This window comes from Oncorhynchus keta, chromosome 10, assembly GCF_023373465.1.
Source record: "Oncorhynchus keta strain PuntledgeMale-10-30-2019 chromosome 10, Oket_V2, whole genome shotgun sequence".
NCBI lineage: Eukaryota > Metazoa > Chordata > Actinopteri > Salmoniformes > Salmonidae > Oncorhynchus > Oncorhynchus keta.
The window spans coordinates 40,788,671-40,815,877 of NC_068430.1; the positions used below are offsets into that span (position 1 = coordinate 40,788,671).

Genomic DNA, 27,207 nt, shown 5'->3' on the forward strand with positions numbered 1-27,207 from the left:
GGTGGGAGGGGGAGGGAGAGAACTTGAAAATTATGTCCACAAAACATTGTATTTCATGGCCTTTTTCCTTTGCAACACTAGTATGGGCAGACTTACCATGGGCTTAAAACCTGGTGTTATACTAGGGAAATTGTGTTTCCATAGCTAGGGCTGACACCATGGACAAGCAGAAACCACAAGCTCTGAATATTCCAACAGTTGCTTCTGAGGATTAAGCTCAGTGACATGAGAATCCATATAAAGGTAGATACAGTGGCAAGAAAAAGTATGTGAGCCCTTTGGAAATACCTAGATTTCTGCATAAATTGGTCATAAAATTTCCTCTGATCGTCATCTAGGTCACAACAATAGACAAACACAGTCTGTGTAAACTAATAACACAAAAAATATATACGTTTTCATGTCTTTTATTGTTCACACAGTGTAAACACGGTTCACACCGAAAAAGTATGTGAATCCTTGGATTTATTAACTGGTTGACCCTCCGTTGGCAGCAATAACCTCAACCAATTGTTTTCTGTAGTTGCGTATGAGATCTGCATAATGGTCAGGAGGAATTTTGGGCCATTCCTCTTTACAAAACTGTTTAGGTTCAGCAATATTATTGGGGTGTCTGGTGTGAACTGCTCTCAAGGTCATGCCACAGCATCTCAATCGGGTTGAGGTCAGGACTCTGTTTGGGCCATTCCAGAAGGCATATTTTATTCTGTTGAAGCCCTTCTGTTGTTGATTTACTTCTGTGTTTTGGGTCGTTGTCCTGTTCCATCACCCAACTTCTGTCGAGCTTCTATTAGGCGGACAGATAGCCTAACATTCTCCTGCAAAATGTCTTGATAAACTTGGGAATTCATTTTCATTTTCCGTCGATGATAGCAAGCTGTCCAGGTCCTGAGGCAGCAAAGCAGCCCCAAACCATGATGCTCCTTCCACCATACTTTACAGTTGGGATGAGGTTTTGATGTTGGTGTGCTGTGCCTTTTTTTCTCCACACATAGTGTTGTGTGTTCCTTCCAAACAACTGAACTGTATTTTCATCTGTCCACAGAATATTTTGCCAGTAGCACTGTGGAATATGCAGTTGCACTTTTGCAAACTTGGGAAGTGCAGCTTTGTTTTTTTTAACAGGAGTGGCTTCTTCTGTGGTGTCCTCCCATGAACACCATTCTTGTTCAGTGTTTTACATATCGTAGACTCATCAGATGTTAGCATGTTCCAGAGATTTCTGTAAGTCTTTAGCTGACACTCTAGGATTCTTCTAAACCTCGTTGAGCATACTGCACTGTGCTCTTGCAGTCATCTTGGCAGGACGGCCACTCCTAGGGAGAGTAGCAACAGTGCTGAACTTTTTCCATTTATAAAAATAATTTCTTATCGTAGACTGATGAACATCAAAGCTTTTAGAGATACTTTTGTAAGCCTTTCCAGCTTTATGCTAGTCAACAATTCTTAATCTTTGGTCTTCTGAGATCTCTTTTGTTCGAGGCATGGTTCACATCAGGCAATGCTTCTTGTGAATAGCAAACTCAAACTTTGTGAGTGTTTTTTATAGGGCAAGGCAGCCCTAACCAATATCTCCAATCTCGTCTCATTGATTGGACTCCAGGTTGACTCCTGACTCCAATTAGCTTTTGGAGAAGTCATTAGCCTTGGGGTTCTTTTTCCAACCTACACTGTGAATGTTTAAATTCTGTATTCAATATAGACAAGAAAAATAAAATAATTTGTGTTTTATTAGTTTAAGCACACTATGTTGGTCTATTGTTGTGACTTAGCTGAAGATCAGATTAAATTTGATGACCAATTTATGCAGAAATCCAGGTAATTCCAAAGGGTTCACATACTTTTTCTTGCCTCTGTATATTGTTTTATCTAATTATGCCATACAAGCTATTATGAGATCAAGGCAGCCCATATGAAAAAATTACTATAGTATCTAGTACTACAGTATTTAGACCATAGCATTCACTGTTGTGTTTTTGCTGAAGTATTCACTGTAGAGGTGTTGCAGACATGATTGTAGTATACCATAGTATTCACTAGTATTTTTGCAGACTTTATTGTAGTATTCACTATAGTGTTTCAGTATTTACTGTAGTTGTTTGTGCACATGACTGTAGTATTTCTGCAGACATGACTTTAGTACATCGTAGTAGCACTCGACAACTAGCGTTAGCTAAAATGGCAGAACTACCAGACTACGCCAGTTACGGTTTAATAATGAGGGGAACGCCTCAACTACAGACACAGGTTCATGACAGGACACCTATTGAGTTGGGTCAACAGCTCTGAGCAACTCAACAATATATTGTTTAATACAGCTAAACATTGGACAGGTTCTATGCCCATTAAAGAGAAACAGTGCCGAGGCAGATAAAGAACAAAGTTTGAAGCTTAGAGGATTAGGTTTGCTTGTTTGACACAGAAATAACACATTAAGAGTACACCAAAATGACTTAGATCTGTTACTTCCACTAGACAGCTTGCTGAAATATAACAGTGCTTTCACAGAGATTCAGCTGACCCAAGTTCACAAGATGACCAAAAACAGTTAAACACTCATTTGGATGGTAGAAAATAAATGCATTTACATAAACAAATATTCTAGAAATACAAATGACTACAAAGACAGTTGCATTATTGCAGGGCACTGCCAATAAACTGCCTGGACCTCAAACCAGCTGAAATGAAAGTATGTTGTTGTCGTTGCTTTACATAATGATCCTCTTGAATATTGTCACAGGTGAATAAACTCACTGATGGTCAAACTCAACACATACCATTCAGAACAATCAACCACACACATATTTATTCAAGACAGTATGGTCACAAAATGGTTGTTCATAGAAAAAACCAGCAACATTGCACAGCCTATACAGACAAAGAACTTTCCAGGAACAATGCACTCACCTGAACATGACCAATGGGTGCTTTTATACATTTCCTGCATTTCTCTCTAATAAGCGTGCCCAGGGAAACACTGACCAAAACTTTAGTTCCTAGCCTGTCACAATATTCTTCAGTTATAAGATCATAATGGATCGAGGTTGAGGTGAGGGTTATGGTGATGCCCAGCTACTGTGGGACTCCAGTTAAAAGAGCAGGCGGAGGCAGAGATGCAGTTCAGTTTAAGAGTCTTTATAGATTCAGGTAATGGAGACGATACATGGTAGGGAATGATTGAAAGTTGTTAACATGAGAGTCTTGACTTGACTTGGTTGACTTTGTATGGAGCACGGTTGATCTAAAAGGAGACTCAGAAAGGTGCAAACAATAACGAGCAATAATAGTAATGAACATACAATGAATCAGCTGTAAATGGCAATTGTGTATTTATTTTTATTTCACCTTTGTTTAACCAGGTAGGCAAGTTGAGAACAAGTTCTCATTTACAATTGCGACCAGGCCAAGATAAAGCAAAGCAGTTCGACACATACAACAACAGAGTTACACAGTAAAACAAACATACAGTCAATAATACAGTAGAAAAATAAGTCTATATACAATGTGAGCAAGTGAGGTGAGATAAGGGAGGTAAAGGCAAAAAAAGGCCATGGTGGCGAAGTAACTACAATATAGCAAGTAAAACACTGGAATGGTTGATTTGCTGTGGAAGAATGTGCAAAATAGAGAGAAATAATGGGGTGCAACGGAGCAAAATAAATAAATAAACGTGCTACAAGTTGGTGCTGCTATGGTGACCAGCGAGCTGAGATAAGGGGGGACTTTACCTAGCAGGGTCCTGTAGATGACTTGGAGCCAGTGGGTTTGGCAACGAGTATGAAGCGAGGGCCAGCCAACGAGAGTGTACAGGTCGCAGTGGTGGGTAGTATATGGGGCTTTGGTGACAAAATGGATGGCACTGTGATAGACTGCATCCAATCTATTGAGTAGGGTATTGGAGGCTATTTTGTAAATGACATCGAGGATCGGTGGGATGGTCAGTTTTACAAGGATATGTTTGGCAGCATGGGTGAAGGATGCTTTGTTGCGGAATAGGAAGCCAATTCTAGATTTAACTTTGGATTGGAAATGTTTGATGTGAGTCTGGAAGGAGAGTTTACAGTCTAACCAGACACCTAGAATATGTGGACAACTACAAATACTTAAGTCAGAACCGTCCAGAGTAGTGATGTTGGACAGGCAGGCAAGCGCTGGCAGCAATCGGTTGAAGAGCATGCATTTAGTTTTACTTGTATTCCAGAGAATTTGGAGGCCACGGAAGGAGAGTTGTATGCCATTGAAGCTCGCCTGGAGTGTTAACACAGTGTCCAAAGAAGGGCCAGAAGTATACAGAATGGTGTCGTCTGCGAAGAGGTGGATCAGAGACTCACCAGCAGCAAGAGCGACATCATTGATGTGAGAGTCGATCCAAGAATTGAATCCAGTGGCACTCCCATAGAGACTGACAGAGGCCCGGACAACAGACCCTCCGATTTGACACACTGAACTATATCAGAGAAGTAGTTGGTGAACCAGGCGAGGCAATAATTTGAGAAACCAAGGCTGTCGAGTCTGCCGATGATGATGTGGTGATTAACAGAGTCGAAAGCCTTGGCCAGGTCAATGAATACGGCTGCACAGTCTTGTTTCTTATCGATGGCGGTTAAAGATATCGTTTAGGACCTTGAGCGTGGCTGAGGTGCCCCCATGACCAGCTCTGAGACCAGATTGCATAGTGGAGAAGGTATGGTGGGATTCGAAATGGTCGGTAATCTGTTTGTTGACTTGGCTTTCGAAGACCTTAGAAAGGCAGGGTAGGATAGATATAGGTCTGTAGCAGTTTGGGTCAAGAGGGGCTAGTAGTAGGGCTAGTAGTAGGGGTGGCAACAATTTCAGCCTATAATTTTAGAAAGAAAGGGTCCAGATTGTCTAGCCCAGCTGATTTGTAGGGGTCCAGATTTTGCAGCTCTTTCAGAACATCAGCTGACTGTATTTGGGAGAAGGAGAAATGGGGAAGGCTTGGGCGAGTTGCTGTGGGGGGTGCAGTGCTGTTGACCGGAGTAGGGGTAGCCAGGTGGAAGGCATGGCCAGCCGTAGAAAAATGCTTGTTGAAATTCTCAATTATAGTGGATTTATCGGTGGTGACAGTGTTTCCTATCTTCAGTGCAGTGGGCAGCTGGGAGGAGGTGTTCTTTTCTCCATGGGACTTGTTCCAGAACTTTCTTGAGTTTGTGTTGCAGGAAGCAAATTTCTGCTTGAAGAAGCTAGCCTTGACTTTTCTAACTGCCTGTGTATATTGGTTTCTAGCTTCCCTGAAAAGTTGCATATCACGGGGGCTGTTCGATGCTAATGCAGAAAGCCATAGGATGTTATTGTGTTACAATATGCAATTGCATTAAGCATATAAATTGGTAACGTTCTGCATGAATGGCCAGAAAGGGGGTGCAATAGCATGCGGCAGCATAGTAGGCCAAAGCTATTGCAGGCTAATGTATTAATGGCTACATAGCATAGCATTGCAAGCAAACAGACAATAAAAAGCTAACAAAAGTAGTAAGCTTAGCCATTAAGCAGGCCTAGTTAAATTAACAAAGCAATGCACAAAAACAGCAACAATGATTAATGTCTCCATTAACACAAGTAGCAGGGAGAACAGATCAATTGACTCAAAATGGCTGTTTGACTGACCCGTTAGCATTTCGCAGCCATTAGCGGCCAATGTCAACTATACAAAACAAACAATGTTACGGGGGTCCTCTTCTTATCCTCTTCTATAAGATAAAGGACTGTACTCACATTTTAATGATGCATACTGGTTGTTCGTCGTGCTCAACTACTCAATCCTGTCTGGGTGAAGGACCCGGATTGAAAGGAGGCACCCTCGCCCTGGAGTTTAGGACCCTGGCTGCCGGTGAGTGATGGAACAACAGGGCCCTGATCGACCATTACCGCTGCAGTCTACGCGAGGATGTCCGTCGGGAGCTGGCCTGCAAAGACACCACCCTCACGTTTGAGGACCTGTCCATCCGGCTGGACAACCTGCTGGCTACTCGCGGACGTTCAGATTGGGGTCTGGTGGTTCCATCCTCCCGCACTCCCTCTCCAATGCACATGGAGCTGGGAGGGGCGGTGCGCAGGGAGACCGGAGGGGGTTTACGCCCTCTGTGGCCTCAGAGGTCCCACTGCCGGTCCGTGCCGGGTTGGTTCCTATGGGAAGCGAGGTAGCAGGCAGGGTGCTCTGGCGTCACCTCAAGTGAGCTGGCACCACTCTCACCCAGAGCCCTCTGTTGTTCATAAGTTTGTGTCTGTCACGTTCCCTGAGTTTTCCCCGCATTCCCAGCATAAGGCGCTCATCGATTCAGGCGAGGCTGGGAATTTTATTGATAGAGCTTTAGCCTATAGTTTAGGGATCCCCATCGTTCACGTGGATGTGCCCTTCCCCGTTCACGCCTAAGATAGTCGTTCATTAGGGTCAGGGTTGATTAAGGAGGTCACCGCGCCTTTGGGCATGGTGACGCAGGGGGGTCATACGGAGAGAATTAGTCTCTTCCTCATTGACTCTCCTGCGTTTCCCGTGGTGCTGGGCCTACCCTGGTTAGCTTGTCATAACCCCACTGTTTCTTGGTCACAGAGGGCTCTCACGGGGTGGTCACAAGAGTGCTCAGGTAGGTGTTTAGGGGTTTCCGTTGGTGCTACAACGGTGGAGAGTCCAGACCAGGTCTCCACCGTGCGCATCCCCCCTGAATATGCCGATTTGGCTCTCGCCTTCTCCAAACAGAAGGCGACTCAATTACCACCTCATCGACAGGGCGATTGTGCGATAGACCTCCTGGTAGACGCTGCACTTCCCAGGAGTCATGTGTATCCTCTCTCACAGGCAGAGACGGAGGCTATGGAAACATATGTCTCCGAATCCCTGCGTCAGGGGTACATTCCACTTCACCCACCTCCTCAAATTTCTTTTTTGTGAAGAAGGAGGTAGGTCTGCGCCCGTGTATTGACTACCAAGGCCTAAATCAGATCACGGTGAGGTACAGTTACCCGCTACCTCTTTTTACCATGGTGATTGAGTCAATGCACGGGGCGTGCTTCTTCAACAAACTAGATCTCAGGAGCGCTTACAACCTGGTGCGTATCCGAGAGGGAGATGAGTGGAAGACGGCTTTCAGTACCACCTCTGGGCACTATGAGTACCTCCACATGCCGTACAGGTTGATGAATGCGCCATCAGTCTTCCAAGCCTTTGTAGACAAGATTTTCAGGGACCTCCACGGGCAGGGTGTAGTGGTGTATATTGATGACATTTTGATATACTCCGCTACACGCGCTGAGCATGTGTCCCTAGTGCGCAGAGTGCTTGGTCGCCTGTTGGAGCATGACCTGTATGTCAAGGCTGAGAAATTCCTGTTCTTCCAACAGTCCGTCTCCTTCCTAGGGTATCGCATTTCCACTTCAGGGGTGGAGATGGAGAGTGACCGCATTGCAGCTGTGCGTAATTGGCCGACTCCCACCACGGTAAAGGAGTTGCAGCGGTTCTTAGGGTTTGCCAACTACTACCGGAGGTTTATCCAGGGTTTTGGTCAGATGGCAGCTCCCATTACCTCACTGCTGAATGTGGGCCCGGTGCGCTTGCAGTGGTCAGCTGAGGTGGACAGGGCTTTTAGTCACCCGAGGGCTCTGTCTACCTTGGCTCCCGTGTTGGCCCATCCGGATCCCTCTTTGGCGTTCATAGTGGAGGTGTACGCGTCCGAGGTTGGGATAGGAGCGGTGCTCTCTTAGCGCTTGGGTTCGCCACCGAATCTCCGCCCCTGTGCCTTCTTCTCGAAGAAGCTCAGCCCGGCGGAGCAAAACTATGATGTGGGGGACCGGGAGCTGTTGGCTGTCGTCAAGGCCTTGAAGGCGTGGAGACATTGGCTTGAGGGGGCTAAACACAGTCCTGGAAATTCGTGTTTGTGCGCACTATGAAGACAATATGTACCTGATAAAATCGGTTTCCTATTGAACATACGTCTTTCTGTAATTAATATTATAGTTTGATTACATTTTAGGGTATCTGAGGAGTAAATAGAAATGTATTTTGACTTGTTGAAACAAAGTTTAGGGGTAGATTTTCAGATTCCTTTCTCTGCATGTTCAACGACTAGATTACTGAAATCGATGGCGCCAATTAAACGTTTTGGGTTATAAAGAAGGATTTTATCTAACAAAACGACACTACATGTCATAGCTGGGACCCTTTGGATGACAAATCAGAGGAAGTTTTTCAAAAAGTAAGTGAATATTTCATCGTTATTTGTGAATGTATGAAACCTGTGCCCGTGGAAAAATATTTTGATGTGGGACGCCGTCCTCAAACAATCGCATGGCATGTTTTCGCTGTAATGGCTACTGTAAATCGGACAGTGCAGTTAGATTAACAAGAATTTAAGCTTTCAGCCGATATACGATACTTATATGTACCTAAATGTTTAGAATCGATATTATTTATGATTATTTATTTGAATTGTGTGCCCTCCAGTATTACTGGAAGTTGCGTGACCCCTAGCCCTAAGAAGTACATTAAACTTTCATATAGCTCTTTGTTGACTATTGCTTGGAATTATCATCCACCATCATCACCGGCCTGTACCCTACCTGCCCTATGCTCTCCCCTGGCCCCTTACTCTAAGTCTGAATTTGTCCTGCTAGGGGACCTAAACTGGGACATGCTTAAACCAGTCCTAAAGCAATGGGACTCCCTAAATCTATTTCAGATTATTACCATTCCCACAAGGTATGACTCCAAACACTCATAAAAGGCTACCATCTTTGATGTTATCCTCACAAATAATTCTGATAGGTGTTTTCTGTAATGACTTTAGTGATCACTGTTTTACAGCCTGTGTTCGTAATGGCTGCTCAGTGAAACGACGTGTCCTGATTTGTCATAGATGCCTGCAAAAAAATGTCATGAGCAAGCCTTCCTTCATGACCCGGCCTCTTTAAATCAGCTTGATCCCCTCTGTCGAAGATGCTTGGACCTTCTTTTTTTATATGTTTAGTGATATTGTTAACAAACACGCCACCATAAAGAAAACGAGAATTTAAAAAAGGTTCAGCCCCTGGTTCGGTCATGATCTGGCAGAGTTACTCCACCTCAAGAATTCCATTTGGCAAAAGCCTCGGTACACGCATACTCAGGCTGACTGGCTCTCATTCAGGTAAATGAGAAGTGCACTCAGGCTATTCGGAAGGCCAAAGTTAGTTACTTTCAGGAGCAGTTCTCTGTCTGTGGGTCTAACTCCAATAAGTTCTGGAAAATGGTTAAAGACTTGGAGAATAAAGCCTCCTGCTCACAGCTGCCTATGTCCCTTAATGTTGATTAATGTTGTTACTGACAAGGAGCACATGGCTGAGCTCTTTAAGGTTGCAGCCCCTATCATCGCCAAGCCTATCTCTGACCTTTTTAACCTTTCTCTCCTCTCTGGGGAGGTTCCCATTGCTTGGAAGGCAGCCATGATGCGTCCTTTATTTAAAGGGGGAGACCAAGCTGATCCTAACTGTTATAGGCCAATTTCTATCTAGCCCTCAAAAGTGTTGGAAAAACGTGTCCATAATCAACTGCCTGGCTTTCTTAAAACGTGCCAATTATCAACTGAATGGCTTTCTTAATGTCTATGGTACTCTCTTGTATGCAATCTGGTTTCCACTCAGGTTATGGATGTATCACTGCAACCTTAAATGATGTCACCATTGCCTTTGATTCTAAGCAATGTTATGCTTCTATTTTTATTGACGGCCAAAGCTTTTTATACGGTAGACCATTCCATTCTTGTGGGTCAGCTAAGGAGTATTGATGTCTCTGAGGGGTCTTTGGCCTGGTTTGCTACCTGCCTCTCTCAAAGTGTATAAAGTCAAAACTTCTGCTGTCTCAGTCACTGCCTGTCACCAAGGGAGTACCCCAAGGCATGATCCTAGGCCCCAAGCTCTTCTCAATTTACATCAACAATATAGCTCAGGCAGTGGAAAGCTCTCTCTTCCATTTATATGAAGATGATACAGTATTATACTCAGCTGGCCCCTCCCCGGATTTTGTGTTAAACGTTCTACAACAAAGCTTTCTTAGTGTCCAACAAGCTTTCTCTGCCCTTAACCTTATTCTGAACAGCTCCAAAACAAAGATCATGTGGTTTGGTAAGAAGAATACCCCTCTCCCCACCGGTGTGATTACTACCTCTGGGGGTTTAGAGCTTGAGGTAGTACACTGTCCTTCTCTCAGCACATATCAAAGCTTCAGTCTAAGGTTAAATCTAGACTTTATTTCCTCTGTTGTAATCGCTCCTCTTTCACCCCAGCTGCCAAACTAACCCTGATTCAGATGACCATCCTACCCATGCTAGATTACGGAGACATAATTTATAGATCGGCAGGTAAGGGTGCTCTCGAGTGGCTAGATGTTCTTTACCATTCAGCCATCAGATTTGCCTCCAATGCTCCTTATAGGACACACCACTGCACTCTATACTCCTCTGTAAACTGGTCATCTCTGTATACCTGTCGCAAGACCCACAAGTTGATGGTTATTTATAAAACCCTCTTAGGTCTCACTCCCCCTTATCTGAGATACCTACTGCAGCCCTCATCCTCCACATACAACACCCATTCTGCCAGTCACATTCTGTTAAAGGTCCCCAGAGCACACACATCCCTGGGTCGCTCCTCTTTTCAGTTCGCTGCAGCTAGTGTTGTGGAATTATTGTAATCAAAAGGAGAGACTTTTAACTTTTTTCAAAACAATCCAATTCTATTATTTAATTACCGCAGTAATGGAGCTAATCCCGTAGGTGATTAGTTGTGAGCCCAACGAGCGGATTTGAGCCACAGCATTTTATAGCAAAGTCCATCCTCTTGGATATTCATGACAAACAACAGATGTATGGAATGGGTCACAAGGTTAGGATTCGTATGAAAGATACTAATAATTCACAGCAAACAGTATCTGCTGTAAAGACTGTCATTGTGTAGAGACCATGGTCTGGCCCCCAACTCCATACTGGAGCCATCTCCCCTTGGTACCACAGTACAGAAACATTAACTCATGCTATGGAAAGTGGTCTTGTTAGGCTTATCATCCAAAGACATTGCAAATCTCCCAGAGGCCCACTTTCAGTTCACACAGACACAATAGAGTTATTAGAATCCGCTATTCTGTTGCATAAAACAACCATTTGATGCAATTACAGTATTATAACATTATCTTGAATCCCCCCACACACTAGCGACTGCAACGAGCTGCAAAAAACACTCAAACTGGATAGTTTTATCTATTCATTTAAAGACTCCATCATGGACACTCTTATTGAGAGTTGGGGCTGCTTCGCATTATGTATTGTTGTCTCTACCTTGCCTTTGTGCCGTTGTCTGTGCCCAATAATGTTTGTACCATGTTTTGTGCTGATACCATGTTGTGTTGCTACCATGTTGTTGTCATGTTGTTTTGCTACCATGCTGTGTTGTCATGTATTGCTGCCATGCCTTGTTGTTGTCTTAGGTCTCTCTTTATGTAGTGTTGTGGTGTCTCTCTTGTCATGATGTGTGTTTTGTCCTATATTTATATTGTATTTATTTGTATTTTTAATCCCAGCCACCGTCCCCGCAGGAAGCCTTTTGCCTTTTGGTAGGCATCATTGTAAAAAAAGAATTTGTTCTTAACTGACTTGTCTAATTAAATAAAGGGGGTAAAAAGACTAATAATTGTCACATTTTGCTATGTAAAAAATATAATAAATGCGATCAAATTTATTTCGTATTGGCTCTTCATTAATTCTCGTTTCCCCTCCAGATTAGAGAAGACTCTAATCTGTCAACTGTAGGCTACCAAAATATTTGAACTTCAAAATATTGAGAGAGGCTTTTTTCACGAGCGCATATGCCATCACCAGCGAGTGAGCTCCACGTCATTGGGTGAGTCAGTGAAACTGGAAAGTAATTTTAGGACCGTCATTTCCTCCTCATATTGTAGCCTATAATATGTCTCCTCACACCTAGGCTATTGATGGATTCAAGACAATGTTGTTTTCATTGATCTCAGATTCTCAGTTTGTCAGTGTCAAAGTAGCCTGTCATTTCGATCTTTTGTGCGGTATTATGGTGCTTTCAAGACAACTGGGATCTCTGTATAAAAAAAAAACGAGGTCCAATCATGACGTCTCAATCTTCAGGTCGGAAAGTCGGAGCTCTAGAAAGAGGCCAAACTTCCCCACTTGGAATGCCATGTTGGATGACCGTTCAAAATACATTTTCCCAGTTGGAGCTCGTTTTTTCCCGATTTTCCAATTGTCTTGAACACGCTGATGTCGGACGTCGGAGATTTCCAAGCTCCGAGTTCCCAGTTGTTTTGAAGGTTGCATTTTTTTAAATTATGCCAAAGTCTCCAATCATGTAAAATGATGTAGAAATGCATGAAATGTGTTTATAAAATGCCAACCATTTCCTGGACCCTAGGCCACAAAATAAAATGTTTCCCATGTGTGCAACTTCTGTAAGTGGCTCTACTCTCTGCTCTATGCCACTACGGAAATGTGATGATATTATTATAAAGGTGATTTCTTTCTTCTCATGCGTTCTGGTACCTCAGAACTCCACAGGTCACCCCCCTCTCGCGCTCACTTTTTGTTCCAGCACCTCTCGATTTACAAATTATGCACTGGGTATGAAGACATATACAATCAAATCATATTTTATTGGTCACATACAGATATTTAGCCGATATTATCCCGGGTGTAGCGCAATGCTTGTGTTCCTAGTTCCAACAGTGCAGTTGGAGTCCTGATATAGTATTTCTTAGTCATTTAGAACATTTTCTACGCTTTCATTTTCACTTTGAAAATGTGGACTACGTTGTGTAGATTGATAGGGAAAAAAAATCGAATTTAATCCCTTTTTAGATTATTTTTTTTAAGGCAGCAAACAGTAAATGTGAAGACTGTGCAACGGGTGTGTAGACAGACATTCAATAGCGACTGTAGATATGAAAAAGGAAAGGAAATTGAGAGTTACAGGAAGGACATACCGACCCAAGAGTGAGAGATAGAGGAGGAAGAGAGGATAGATTGTGTTCGGAGACAGAGTGATAAACTGGTGAAGGGGAATAAGAGAGAAGCAATGTGTCTGTCGTACCTGAGGCTTCTATGGGTGAGTGATCTTTTTTTCTCATAGAAGAACAAACAGCTGGATTGAAAGCAGTCACACTTTCCGTCAGTGTAAAAGAGAACTAGAGAATTCAGGCCAGGTGACATGGTTAAATATGAATGTATTACGAATATGAATATAATCTCTATTGATCCATACGCACCACACAAAGAATGTAGCTTTAATTTTGAATATCAATCTGGTTCTACCCGCTAGGAAGAGTCACTGCTAAAAAAGTTATGACATTCCATGCACATTGGTGGTGGGATTGAGAAGTATCAAATTAGCCACACGATCTAGTTTAGTATTTTGATTATGCAAACACCAAACATTTTGAATTTGAATGAAGGGTTTGAGTGACAGATGTATATGAATGCAATTCTAGAGCTATGCAATGTTTTGAACAAACATATATATGGAGACTGCTCCTGTTGCTTTGTATTGACATTACCACCGCATTTACGTGTAGCAAATGCTGTTCTGCTTCAATGTGGTATTTTTAGTAGGCTGACTAATGCAGAACTATTATTTTCAATGAGTCATGTTCTAAGTATTTCCCCTTCATCAGTGATTCACACTTTCTTTGTTGTTGTGTGGCGTACTTCCTCGTTCTATTGTACTACACTCGTGTGTTTACATGAAAGTGCAGAGATCATTTGTGATTCATAGAGTTGGATTGTGGGCTCTGCTTTGCATTTTTGCCATAATGGTGTTTGTTGACTGGGGAAGGTAACGCTATATAGGTCATTCTCCATTTTAAAGCCCTCAATGGCGCTGCCTATGCTGAAACAGGCTTTGTGTCATGTGAGAAGTTTATCCAAGTCTATGTTAGCCTTATATTTATCTCACTTCCTTCATTCCATTTTCTTTGAGTGAGTGGGTTGCCATTTAGTCCACTAAGTGGTGCTAAATAACCAAACTACATTTACTGGAATAAAAACCTTTCAGTGAATCCAGTCTTGTTTACTGCACATCATGGCAATCCCTCCTTTCACTGGTTTCATGCAGATTTGAAAAACTCATTATGAACAAGTAAGCTAGAGCTAGAATAAGAGTAGAGTCAGCTAGAGCTAGAGTAGAGTCAGCTGTAGCTAGAGTAGAGTCAGCTAGAGCTAGAGTAGAGTCAGCTGTAGCTAGAGTAGAGTCAGCTGTAGCTAGAGTAGAGTCAGCTAGAGCTAGAGTAGAGTCAGCTAGAGTAGAGTCAGCTAGAGTAGAGTCAGCTAGAGCTAGAGTCGTCAGCTAGAGCTAGAGTAGAGTCAGCTAGAGTAGAGTCAGCTAGAGCTAAAGTAGAGTACAGTAAGCTAGAGCTAAAGTAGAATCAGCTAGAGCTAGAGCTAGAGTCAGCTAGAGCTAGAGCTAGAGTCAGCTAGAGCTAGAGTAGAGTCAGCTATAGCTAAAGTAGAGCTAGTCAGCTAGAGCTAGAGTAGAGTCAGCTAGAGCTCAAGTAGAGTCAGTTAGAGTACAGTAAGCTAGAGCTAGAGCTAGAGTCAGCTAGAGTAGAGTCAGCTAGAGTAGAGTCAGCTAGAGCTAGAGTAGAGTCAGCTAGAGCTAAAGTAGAGCAGAGTAAGCTAGAGCTAGAGAAGAGTAAGCTAGAACTAAAGTAGAGTCAGCTAGAGCTAAAGTAGAGCAGAGTAAGCTAGAGCTAGAGCTAAAGTAGAGTACAGTAAGCTAGAGCTAGACCTAGAGCTAAAGCAGAGTAAGCTAGAGCTAGACTGGAGCTAGGGCTAAAGTAGAGTAAGCTGGAGCGAGAGATAAACTAGAGCTAAAGTAGAGTAGAGTAAGCTAGGGCTAGAGGAAGTCTGTTACTGGTCTCCCACATGAAAAAAATACTATATCATGCATACAGTACTATAGTATTCACTGTAGAGTTTTGCGGACTTTACTGTACTGTTTACAGTTAACTATATTATAGATACTGTAGTAATGGAACTGTAGTATATTCACTATAATAATTAACATAGTGTTTTTGCAGATTGTGGTATACTGTAGTATTTACTGTAGTGTTTTTGTGGACTGTACTATACTGTAGTATTTACTGCAGTGTTTTTGTGGACTGTACTATACTGTAGTATTTACTGTAGTGTTTTTGCAGATATTACTTTCCATGGATACAATATATGGTCTATACTTGGCATGTAGGTTTCTCACTTACGGGTGGCACAAATTGTGATATGGGGGAGGGGAATGAGCAGGGTATATGCAAATTAAATACTGTAGTATTTACTATAGTTAAAAAAGTGAAGTGTCACTGTAGACTATAGTGTTTTTGCGGAAAATACTGTTTTTTTTGCGGATAATACTGTAGTATTAACTGTAGTATTCTATAGTATACTACAACACGCTATAGTACTACACATGATCGAGGGATGCTACAGTGTGTAGTATAGTATTCTACAGTATAATACAGTTCACTATAGAATTCTATAGTAAGTACTGTAGTATTTTTTAATGTGGGCTGAGAGAGCATAGTGTCAAAGGGTCTTGAGTATTTGGTATCCAAGCCCCAGGATGAGCAGCCAACCATGAGAGGCCTGTTCAGACTGACTGATTCACTGACTGATTGATGGATTGACTGTCGGACTGACTGACAGATAGATGGACAGTATGTAGTAGTGGAAGGCATGCTAGCATAACTTAATAATAGATTAGAATCCTCCCCCCGCCCTCCCATCTATCAACACTGTTCAACAACCTCACTTCTCTCAAGACAGCAATTCATAAATACCATACATGGTACTTCAAGCTAGCTCTTGTTCTGTCTCTCTCCCTCCGTCCCTTGTCACCCCACCCCTTGCTGAGAGAGTGTCGCCTTCTCTCTCTCTCTCTCTCTCTCTCTCTCTCTCTCTCTCTCTCTCTCTCTTTCACAAACACACACACAAAGACGTACACAGCAAGAGGAGGGCTCATGGACTGACATAAAAGTTCCCCCTTCTCTCCTTTTCCTCTTCCCCCTTTCTCTTTCTCACACAAACACTGTTCTCCTTTCCTCTCTCTCCCTCCTTCTCCTTCTACCTCACATACTCTCTCCATATAACTCTTTCTCTCTCCCTGTTTCTCTCTCTCTCTCTGTTGTCTCTCTCTCCCTCCTACCTCACATACTCTCTCCACATAACTCTCTTTCTCTCTTCCTGTCTCTTCCTGTGTCTCCCTCTGGTCTCTCGCTCTCTCTCTCTCAGTACTTTCTCTCTCTCTCTCTCTCTCTCTCTCTCTCGCTCTCTCTCTCTCCCTCCCCTAGCCTGAAAAAGGTAGGCTTTTCACTCCGGCACCTGCCCTTACCTACAGCACAGAGAGAGGGCGAGAGGGAGGCGAGAGCAGAGCAGCACCTTGGCCCAGCCTTACCTTCCTGTGGGATTTTCCACCTTACTTCTTAACACAGAGCCCAGCTTTGTTTGTTGTTCTCTGGGAACGTTGGGAACATTCCCTCAGCTCTGTGGAGATCAAAGCAGAGAATGAAGCTCACCTCACCTGGCTGTGCATGGATGGATACCCGAAGCGGTCAAGATTCCCATCTGATTTTCCCATTTGATCCCATTTTCCGAAAATAAGTTTGAGGAAGGGTCAAAAAGAACCTGGGAGTTCAGGGGGTTTTAACTGCAGGAGAGACGGACAGGTTTGGTGTGTGTGTGAACGAGGGAATGTGCCAGAGCAAGAGAGAGAAAGAGACTTAATAGACAAAGAACATAAGTGAGAGCTAAAGTAGTTCTACGTAGTCCATTTTTAAGGCTGGCTGGGCATTGAGCAAGAACAATACATACAATAAGTAAAATAGTCTATCAGCTGCAACAGGAGTCATAGATTTATAACTTAGTACGTTTTCACTTTCAGGCTGTTTCTTAGTGTTTGTCAGTCTAGTTGTCACTGTGTGTGCTCAGATCCATTGTAGCGAGCCCTGTGGTGTCATTGGAGGATTTTGTTGTATTCTGAGCACACGGTTGGCCAGTTAAAATGATTGCCAGGGCTAAAGAAGAAGAGTTGTTTCAGGAAGCGGGAGTGAGGTTTATACAGGAGGACATGGGGAGAGAAGATGGATCCTGCCCTAGCAGCACACTTTGGACCTAAGTCAGACTTTGATGAACTCTACCTGTACTGGCTCCTGTCAACTCTCCTGGAGGAGGACAATTTCTACCACCGCCATCTTTGAACTTTGGCACCAGGAAATAAAACACTGTCAGGGGAGAGGGTTATCTCGACCTCAAACCTTAATCCACATTGTTTTAAAGTATTGACTCTTGGTTACCTCGTTTCACTGGTTTCCATGGTGAACCCGTCAGCACGGGGACCTATCAGCATCATCACGTGGTAGCCAACAGCCATGCAGTACCTGGGTGGTAAACTGTCCTCTGCCCAGGTCCATGTCTCTGGCTGGGTGGGCAGCGTGCATCGTTCCCTACAGGGGGCACTGAACTTAGTCTGGGGAGATGAGGAGGAGGTGGTGGTGGTAAAAGAAGAAGAGGAGGAGAAGGAAGTGGAGGATGAGGGAGAAGGTGGGGGAGGGGGCAGGAGGTTCGACAGGGCTGTGTCACCTCTGCGTAGCTTTGCCTCCCGGAGCCGGCAGTCCCTGAGGTTGTTCTCTGTCCGGAGTCGCCAGCGGATGACGCTGCGTAGACGGGCAGCAGACACCAGCGCTGTAAGAGAACCTGTCTGAACAATGTCATTATCTGCACTTTAACCAAAACCTTTTTCGAATGAACATGGACATAAAAGTGATACTTAGCCGAACAGCTTCTTTCTCTCCATAGTCCGTAGGGCCACTACTTACACGTCTTTCTCCACCTCTATCCCTCCAACACCTTTCTACCTATTGTTGCTTATTCCAATCCTTCTTCTCGACCCCTCAGAGGCTTGTGTGTGTGTGTGTGTGTGTGTGTGTGTGTGTGTGTGTGTGTGTGTGTGTGTGTGTGTGTGTGTTTATCAGTATGCATACGGTTAGCATTTCCCTCTGTCAGTGGTGTGAACGTGGGGACACAAGGCCTGAGGGATAGCGATAAGGCCCATGGAAACTTTGCTTTGTGTGTTTGCTCCCTGCTATGAATTCACTCATAATGCCTCTGCTCATGCTAACCTCACTTTTAGCCAGTGATAGGGAAGCTTCTCTGAAAATATAGTTTACCAAGCAACCAATTGCTTCACACTGGAAAAGGCTACACTAAACCTACCCCTGAGAAAAATATAGTTTACTTAACTAAAGTTACTTTGAAAAAGTAGTTCGCGGCATACAAACTACTTTGTGATTATCACATCTAAATCTGAAATGTCATAGACTACAAATTGCAAGAACAGTTTGCTCTGAAGTCAAATGTTAACAGAATGTGTAATTTAGCCTATTAAACACAAAAACTGATTCAATTGAGAATAAGGCCGGTCTGATGCCAAAAAACAAAGGAAATGCTTGCCTACTTCACCCATATTTTAATTTCTTTGTGGAAAAAAGGTAGTGTGTATTTCCAGTAGTTAGCTACACTGCTACATGGCAAAAAAAGTCATTAACTACTGAAAACACTACCTAGATTTGAATTTAGTTTAATTATCACCAAGCTACAGCAAAATGGAGTGAAATTACTATACTGAACAAAAACATAAACGCAACAACTTCAACGATTTTACTGAGTTAAAGTGGCTGGTCTCAGACGATCTTGAAATAGGAGAAATGCTCACTAACAAGGATATAAACAAATGTAGAGAAATACGCTTTTTGTGCTTGCTTTTTTTGGAACATTTCTGAGATCTTTTATTTCAGCTCATGAAACACTTCACATGCGGCATTTATATTTTTTGTCCAGTATAGTCGACAACACATAGTTCTCTATTCCCCAACAGAGTTTTAAGCCACACCCCTTAGCGAGATGTGTCTGTGCCTGTGTAATTTATCGCTGCATGTTTTCGAGGACATGCTAGCTAGCATCAGGTTGTATTTCAGTCTGGATGGCTTTAAGCCCCCCAATACTATACTGTAAAGATGTTCAAATGAGGTGTGACTGCAGAGCACTACCAGGAATCCTGCTCTGTCTTGACTTGTAAAACCCTCGCCCCACCCCCACCTATTATACTCATGCTGTTTGGATCCCCGCGAAAATAGTTTGGTTGTGTCATAACATCTCTCCCCAAGATGTGAACATTATTCCCAGTGGTGCCACCCATACGATAACATCTGCGTATACTACTTTAAGTCGCTTTGAATTGGAGCGTCTGCTAAATGTATTATATTTTTTATTATAGAATGACTCCTTGTTTTGAAGGAGAATGGCTCCTTATTTTTGAATGACTTACTGCAATCGATATACACTAGTTATGATGTTATCGCTGTACACGTGGATGACTTGCCCTTGATGTAATTTATTTTTATTTTTAAAGTGACTTTAAAAAATATAGATTTTCATACCACATTGCTAGGTCTACTCACTATAGCATATAGTACGAAGTTGTCCTAAATTCCTAATTTGGTTACATATTACTGCCCACTTTATACACTACGCTTTCTATGTACACCGGTGGAGATTTGTGAACCTGCTTGGCTAGCTGCCTTCTGGACTGCTATACAGCTGCCGGTGTAACACCAGCAATTTCACTCCGCTACTGTACATACCAGACAGGGTTGTGAAGACAAAGTCAAAAGTAGTGCACTATATAGGGAATAGGGTGTCATTTGAGACGGGGCCAAAGTAGACCCAGTCCTCCTGTCTGCCACTGTGCTTACTCTATGAGGACATAGCCTGCTGTACTGTAGGCAAATCTCCTGATAGAGGTTGATTCATCTCCACAGTGACAAGGCCAGCCAGGCCAGACACATTGTGCAAATTAAGTCAGACAGAGAAAATAGCTACTGCTCTCTCTCTGTGTGTGTGTGTGTGTGTGTGTGTGTGTGTGTGTGTGTGTGTGTGTGTGTGTGTGTGTGTAGCCCGACTCACCCAATCAATCTGCAATCAAGGCAGTAAAGGAGTTATGAAGAAAGATGTTTACCAAATCAAAAGCTGTTCCTCTCCCACTGTATTTACACTGGGTTGGTTTCAGTGGAGGCTGGTGGGAGGAGCTATAGGAGGACGGGAATGGAATGGAATTAATGGAACGGTATCAAACAGATCAAACATATGGAAACCACATGTTTGACTCCGTTCCATTGATTCTATTCCAGCCATTACAACGAGCCCGTCCTCCTATAGCTCCACCCACTGGTCTCAACTGGTTGATTTTGTTGCTGGGTAACATAAAAACGACAATAGATTGGCATGTGCGCCTTGACAAACACTAGAGTGAGGTGAGGTCAAAGAATGTGTGTGACTGTCAGTGTGTCTGTTAATGTGTGTGTGTCTGTGTGTGTGTAATCGTGTGTGTGGGGGTGGTGTTGTTTGAGGACAGTGTACCCTCTGTGACCAGCTCATTAAAATATTAATGCTTGGCTGGTTGTTTGACCTCTTTCTTTCTCTGTTGTGATGAACTCTCTTGGATTCACGTGCTCTCTTCAACAGTGTTCTCTTGCAACTCCCTCTCCTAGTCACCCCACACGTTTAGGGGAATGCTCCTTACATTAACATTATATAGGCCCTCTAAAAGTGTCAGCTGAGTATTGGTATCTGTTTTGCTCCCTGCATAGTGTCCCTCTTCATGAAACTTACCTAATGTTTTGATAACACTCTCTTTCTCTCTCATCAGGAGCAGTTGAAGTGCTGTGTGGGGGCGGGAGAGGGACATGACACAGAGGCTCTGATTGGCGGAGAGCTAGACAAGCAGTATGGGGGATGTGACACTAGACTGTCTGAGGATGACAGGTGGGTACAGGAGAACCACCGTACAATAGCCCTATTCTACTGATAACTACACTATGGGTGCATGTCAATAGTCTTAAAGATCCCACACACCAGTAAGATTGTCAAATGTTTGCTTGCCGAGAGCACTCAGCACCTCTGAACAGAGTGTCGGCGGTCAGTCTCTTTTGTGTTCACACCGCACAGACTTTGAAGCCATCAGCCTTGTTAAAATACTCCAAACCAGAAGGTGGCAGTAGTGTTGTATTCTTAAGCTTAGTTTGGCAATGCTAGTCTCTGTGTATTTTGCTTTTTAGGTATCCAATGTTAGCTAACTAGCTAGCTGCACTAATGTTGCTATTGTTGTAGAAAGCCCTTGTTGATACTAGCCAGATGGCCACAGCTAGATAACTAGCTAGCAAGATGGCAAAAAGCAATTTCATTCACTCTCCATAATCCCAAACTGCCAGTGTCAGCCCATAGACATTTTTTTTCCTAGCGAGCTAATGTTAAATAAACCGTTAGCATGTCATTCGCTAGATAGCGTAAGATATTTTTTAGCTTTTTGTTGTCACTCCTGTCGGGTCCCCCACATGGAGATTTGTGCACTCTGATTGGCTCAAAGTCAAGCTGTCGGCCACTGAGGAGCATTGCGATTCTATAAGTAGGTAGCCTACCAGGTCGGTACGCAGAAGGTAGTTAATTTGTTCTACCAAGACAAAGTGAAGGTAGCATACTTCTTCTGACATCTGCTGGTTAATAAAACATTTTGCAGGGGGACACATGGATTGTGTGAACCCACATTGGAGCAGTACCAGATTAAGTGGACAAAGGTTTTCCATGTGTATGCCCACATTTGAATTGTTGGGATCTGTTTTTTTATTCCCCACATCCTAAGTCTGCAGACGACAGTGGAACAGATCTCCCCTGTCACACCAGATGAGCCTAACAGCACATCTCCACTAGAAGAAACAGAGGAGCTATTAGCCTTTCCTGATGTAAGTCTCTTGCCAAGGCCTATCTGGTACTTTCACTATGCATTTGTAGGCTACGATATTTGACTTTGCTTGTCCCTGCGTGTGTGTACACTGTGTGTGCGTGCACAGATTTCTCCTCTATTGGACACCAGTGCTCAGCGTGCAAGGGCAAAGCTGAGGAAGAGTCGGAGGACCCGCCCCCCTCGAGCTGTCCATCAGAACTCTACCACAGCAACGCTTGAGGAAAACCGTGTCCACGACTGGAGGTTCTGTGACTCCTCAGGTTAGTAGACAATTCCATTTGTCTACTACCGACCCCTATTTTTTTATTTTGTATTTAACCTTTATTTAATTAGGCAAGTCAGTTAAGAACAAAATATTTTTTACAATGAATCACCAGCCAAACCTGGATGACACTGGGCCAATTGTGCGCCGTCCAATCATGGCTGGTTGTGATACAGCCTGGATTTGAACCAGGGTGTCTGTAGTGATGCCTCTAGCATTGAGATGCAGTGCCTTAGACTGCTGCGCCACACGGGAGCCCAATGCAGCTAAATCTGTAGAGATCATGTACATTAGTTCTAGACAAAAGGTTGATAGCTACACCTTGCCCTCTAATAGGCTAGGTGGAATTTGCGGCATATATTTCCTTCACCAATCTCATTCTTTCAGATACACAAGTGGCTAGGGGGTAGAGGTTAAGGGTCATTGCAACCATCCCTCATTAAAAGTAATTCACACAAGACCAAACATCTGTTATACCCCTTTTTCAGATAAGGTGGACTCTCTAACAAGGGGAGATTGTGAGTCTGATGAGGAGCAGCCCAGAGGGAGGGAGGTATGTTCACCACCTTCCCAGCCCCAGAGAATACCCCTCTTTTCTGGAATGGACCCGTCCGCTCTCAAGGTACAGTATGTAGATGCTCTCAATCCACCAATGCTCTATGTTACAGCCTGAAAGATTTACTGAGGCTAAGTGTGCATCCCAAATGGCACCCTATTTCCTATTTAGGGTTCATAGGACCATAGGGTTCCGGTCAAAAGTAGTGTACTACATAGGGAATAGGGTGCCCTTTGGGACATAATCTTAGATGCAATCAAACCTGCACTGCTGGACATGCTGCATGACAAAGTTCCTAAACCATAAAAAGTGCATATTGGGTGATAAGTGATTGTTTACTGCAGGATTTTTCTTAGTGCAGGGAACTCCTTACTATCAAAAACGTTTAGAACATGACTTGTTCTTACCTTCACTGCCTCTCCTAGGCCCAGTTAAAGAAGCGAACAGGGGGAGGAGTTAAAGGAGCAGATACAGACAGTCAGACAGACAGTCTTGCTCTGTCCCCCTCTCAGCTCTCCCGCTCTCCCGGATGTTCCTCCTTCCTCCCCAGGACGTCACAGATACTACCCCCTGTAGTGAACAAAGATGGAGGGTAAGTTTAGTCCCAACATGCTGCTCTTATCTTACTAGCATAAAACCACAGTTTCAGCATTGTAAGTTATTTTAGTAGTTTTAAAATGTTATTCAACATGAATCAACCAAATGTGATGAATGAGAACAACTAGCAACACAGATGACTGAAATAGTTAGCTGGGTAAATGAGTTAGCTGTTAGTACAAGGCAAACCATTTGATCTATGTTTGTGTGACCCTCAGGGGGGACTCGTCTCCTTCATGGCTGCAAGAACTCAAGTCTAAAAAGCGCTTGAGTCAATACAACAGTGAGGACTAGCTGAGTGGATGGACCTCATTTTTACACCAGCTATTACAATCAAAATACCTATCTGATCACATTCCCCTTCCATACACATCTTAAAGTGTTAGTTAACTCAAAATAAAGCCTATAGCTTGTTAAAGGTTTGCAGTCTGACGTCATCAGACACACTTTGATTTGAGTGAACTATCACTTTAAAATATGCCCTGTATCTGTGTCATGTAAATGAGCTTTTATTCCTGTTTACCTCTAGGAGATACCACCCAGCTAGCAGTTCAGTTCCTTGGAACTTGTAGGAATGTATGTTTTTGGTTTTACCATTGGTTCTGGGAACAAAGCCATTAGTATCTTGACCGGTAAAACGAAAAGTTCTGAGAAAGGAAGTGAAAACGTGGTCTGTTCTGGAAACTTACATTCTTAGGTTGCAGAGAGATTCTGAGAAGCTTTCCTGGGAGGTTTTATATTAACGTTCTGAGAACGTAAATTATAGGTTATTTGAAGGTATTTATATAACGTCCTGAGAAAGTGTTTCAATATGACTTTTAATAACACTGATAGCTTAGTTTGAACTCCAAGAACATATAGGACACATGGAAATGCATTTTCTTTTATTGTGCCAGAGTCTAACCTATGATCTCCTGTTTTTTATCCATGGAATTAGTCAACTGCGCCACCAGGATGGAGCTAGCATGCCATGGTTGTTTTTACTCATACAAAGCTGATCATTTTAATCTATTCAAATAGACCCCATTTCAAAGGTAACAAGCATTAATTAAGTCCCCGTATGGCCAATTAGTGGGCGTAGCCAACACGTAACAAGATAGAGGATATAGAGTTGTGTTAATGCTGAGAACCGAATGTATATGTTTTTAAATAACATTCTTTAGAACGTTCTCTGAATGTTAGTAAAGTTTTTGTGTTTTTCATGGAGAATGTTCTTAACGTTCTCTGAACAATTTGAGAACATGAATTTAACTAGAACCTGTAGGAAACGTTATGCTGAAGTACCAAAATTGCCACAGAAAAATGTTGTTTCTTAATGTTCTTAAGAACTATTGGAGAACATTCTCAATGTCAAACCGGTTGGAGAACATTCCTAGAATGTTACCAAAATTGTAATGAAATATAACCATGTTTGAACTTTTTGGAAACATTCTGTTAAAGTAATGAAATTCCAAGAAAACAATGTTTTCTTGTGAAGTTCCTTAAATGTGCTGAGAATGTTCCAAAGCCAAGCAACTATCCTGTACCATTCCCAAACAGTTGTGAGAAGGATGCATGCAAAAATAACCATAGGACAACCACGCTCTCACCAAGCTCTAAGAAACATATGGTTCTCAGAACATTGTGTGCTAGCTGGGCATTGACTTGGAGATCATCCAACTGATGCTGCTGTTGTTGCTGACAAACACCCCTGTGACAAACACAGCAGTGACCTGGACTCCCTCCAATTGTGTGCCTTTCCAGAAACTCCCTTTTTATTATTGACAATCTATTCAAGACAATGGAGAAGCATTGGATACTTTCCTGCCCTGCGTTGTGACCATCTCTTCGACTTTTCTATTCGTCAAAGGAATTATAAGCATGTAGACTATTTGCAACACACACACACACACACACACACACACACACACACACACACACACACACACACACACACACAGATTATTTGCAACATTTGGACAAGTGCCTCTCATCCCATATGTTCTAGACTGTATCTTTCCATCCATCCAAATTTGCATGTCATATTCTGTGTGGGAGCTTGACGTAATTACCTGTTTAGGTCATGCACACAAATATCCACAATGCCACAAGGTTCACATACATACTTGAATTGTACATCTTTTGGCACCTAGCCAATGGAACTTTCCTTCTTTCTCAATTGATCTCTTGTTTTGAACTAACCCGTCGGTTTCTTTTCTCTGTTATGTTATGCACTCACTCGCTGCTCTGATGAGCTGCTCTTGATAAAAGTATCTGGTAGATACAACGATATTATCTCTACTCTGTCCAAACAAGAAAAGGAGAGGAATAGCTCTGTCTGCACTCTTGTTGTGGTTTGATTAGAGACAATGTCTCAACACCTGTGTACAATAGGTCTTTCATCTGATCTCAGCCAATAACAAACCAATACACATGTGCTTCCTCTGCCTGCCATGATGCCCAAATCCTGCAATAGTGCCATAAAGCACTTTAAGAGTGATCCATTTACAGTAACAATGACGGGTGCACTAGAAAATAATTGTATACAATACCATTCCCCGTCCATAGGTGCAGACTGACATTGACAAAATGATGTCTATCAAATAATAAGTACTAATTTTACACATTCAGATTCAAGTATATTTGGGCAAGGTCCTATTGTAGTTGCATTAGTAATAAACATGTTGATCTGGTATGTCTGTATGTATTGCTGTCAGCCACAGATAAGATCTTGTTTCTTCTGAGTGTTGATCAGCTGATATTGTTCATTGCTGCCAGATCTATTAAGGAGTATTTTCTATCCGTGTTTTTTGAAAAGGTGCAAATCTCTAACATTTTCACTTTCATATTATCTTCATAACGTTCACTGGAATAATAGAAAACACAAACAATGCACACACTCAGAAACGCATATACTGTAGGCCTATATACAGTAAGAAACATATTTTGAATGGCACCATAGTGTTTTTGACACCTACACCTATTTGTCTACATTGACTGTGTGAAAAGTGGGTAACACCACTTGACACCCAATGTCATAACACGTTATGATATGGCCATAACCATGTCATAACAGCTGACATACCTTGTCACAATATATATGTATATATGTCACAGCAGCTGTAAATATATATTTACACATTTATTCAAATAACTTTTTTTGCATGCCAAGAGGTTTCCTTTCGTTTGAAAGTTTGTTTCTTAAATCCTTTGATGTTGTTGTAATGAATTATTTTTAAAATAACTTGTAGAAAAATAAACTTTTATGACACTGTCATGAAGAATTGTGACCATCTTGTGTAACTTTACTTAGACTAAGAAAATACACTTCATGACACTGTGAAGAAGCACTATGACCATCGTAATCATATAAGCCAGATTGGCCTATCACGTACATGCCCTTATATCAGTCATTAGTCAAAAAGAGGGTGTCTTGTCCTGCTCCTGCATTCATCTCAGTCATCAGCAACAGAGCATTGGGGTAGGTGCATGTCTGACATCAATGTGTGCGCAATTACAATGATAATTGAATATGGTCAATCATTGTTTTATATATACAGTACCAGTCAAAGGTTTGGACACACATACTCATTCAAGGTTTTTATTTGATTGTATTATTTTCTACTTTGTAGAATAATAGTGAAGACATCAAATCTATGAAATAACACATACGGGAATCATGTCGTAACCAAAAAACTTAAACAAATCTAAATGTATTTTATATTTTTCAATGTAGCCACCCTTTTCCTTGATGACAGCTCTGGACACTTTTGGCATTCTCTCAACCAGCTTCACCTGGAATGCTTTTCCAACAGTCTTGAAGGAGTTCCCACGTATGATGAGGTCATTAGCTGCTTTTCCTTCATTCTGCGGTCCAACTCATCTTCAACCATCTCAATTGGGTTGAGGTCGGGTGATTATGGAGGCCAGGTCATCTGATGCAGCATCACAGATGTAGGAACCA

The 27,207-nt window shown here is 42.6% G+C and overlaps 1 protein-coding gene across 1 annotated transcript in view; it reads left to right on the plus strand.

The window, feature by feature from the left end:
- The window catches only part of LOC118388739 (golgin subfamily A member 6-like protein 22), a 28,842-nt gene extending 2,309 nt beyond the window's left edge, over positions 1-26,533 (plus strand). The window contains exons 2-7 of the mRNA XM_035778155.2: positions 20,758-20,873; positions 21,748-21,847; positions 21,956-22,109; positions 22,600-22,733; positions 23,093-23,259; positions 23,483-26,533. Of these exons, the coding sequence (XP_035634048.2) occupies positions 20,758-20,873; positions 21,748-21,847; positions 21,956-22,109; positions 22,600-22,733; positions 23,093-23,259; positions 23,483-23,558 (747 nt within the window). The 3' untranslated portion in view covers positions 23,559-26,533. The remainder of the gene's footprint in view (positions 1-20,757; positions 20,874-21,747; positions 21,848-21,955; positions 22,110-22,599; positions 22,734-23,092; positions 23,260-23,482) is intronic.
- The last annotated feature ends 674 nt before the right edge of the window (positions 26,534-27,207 follow it).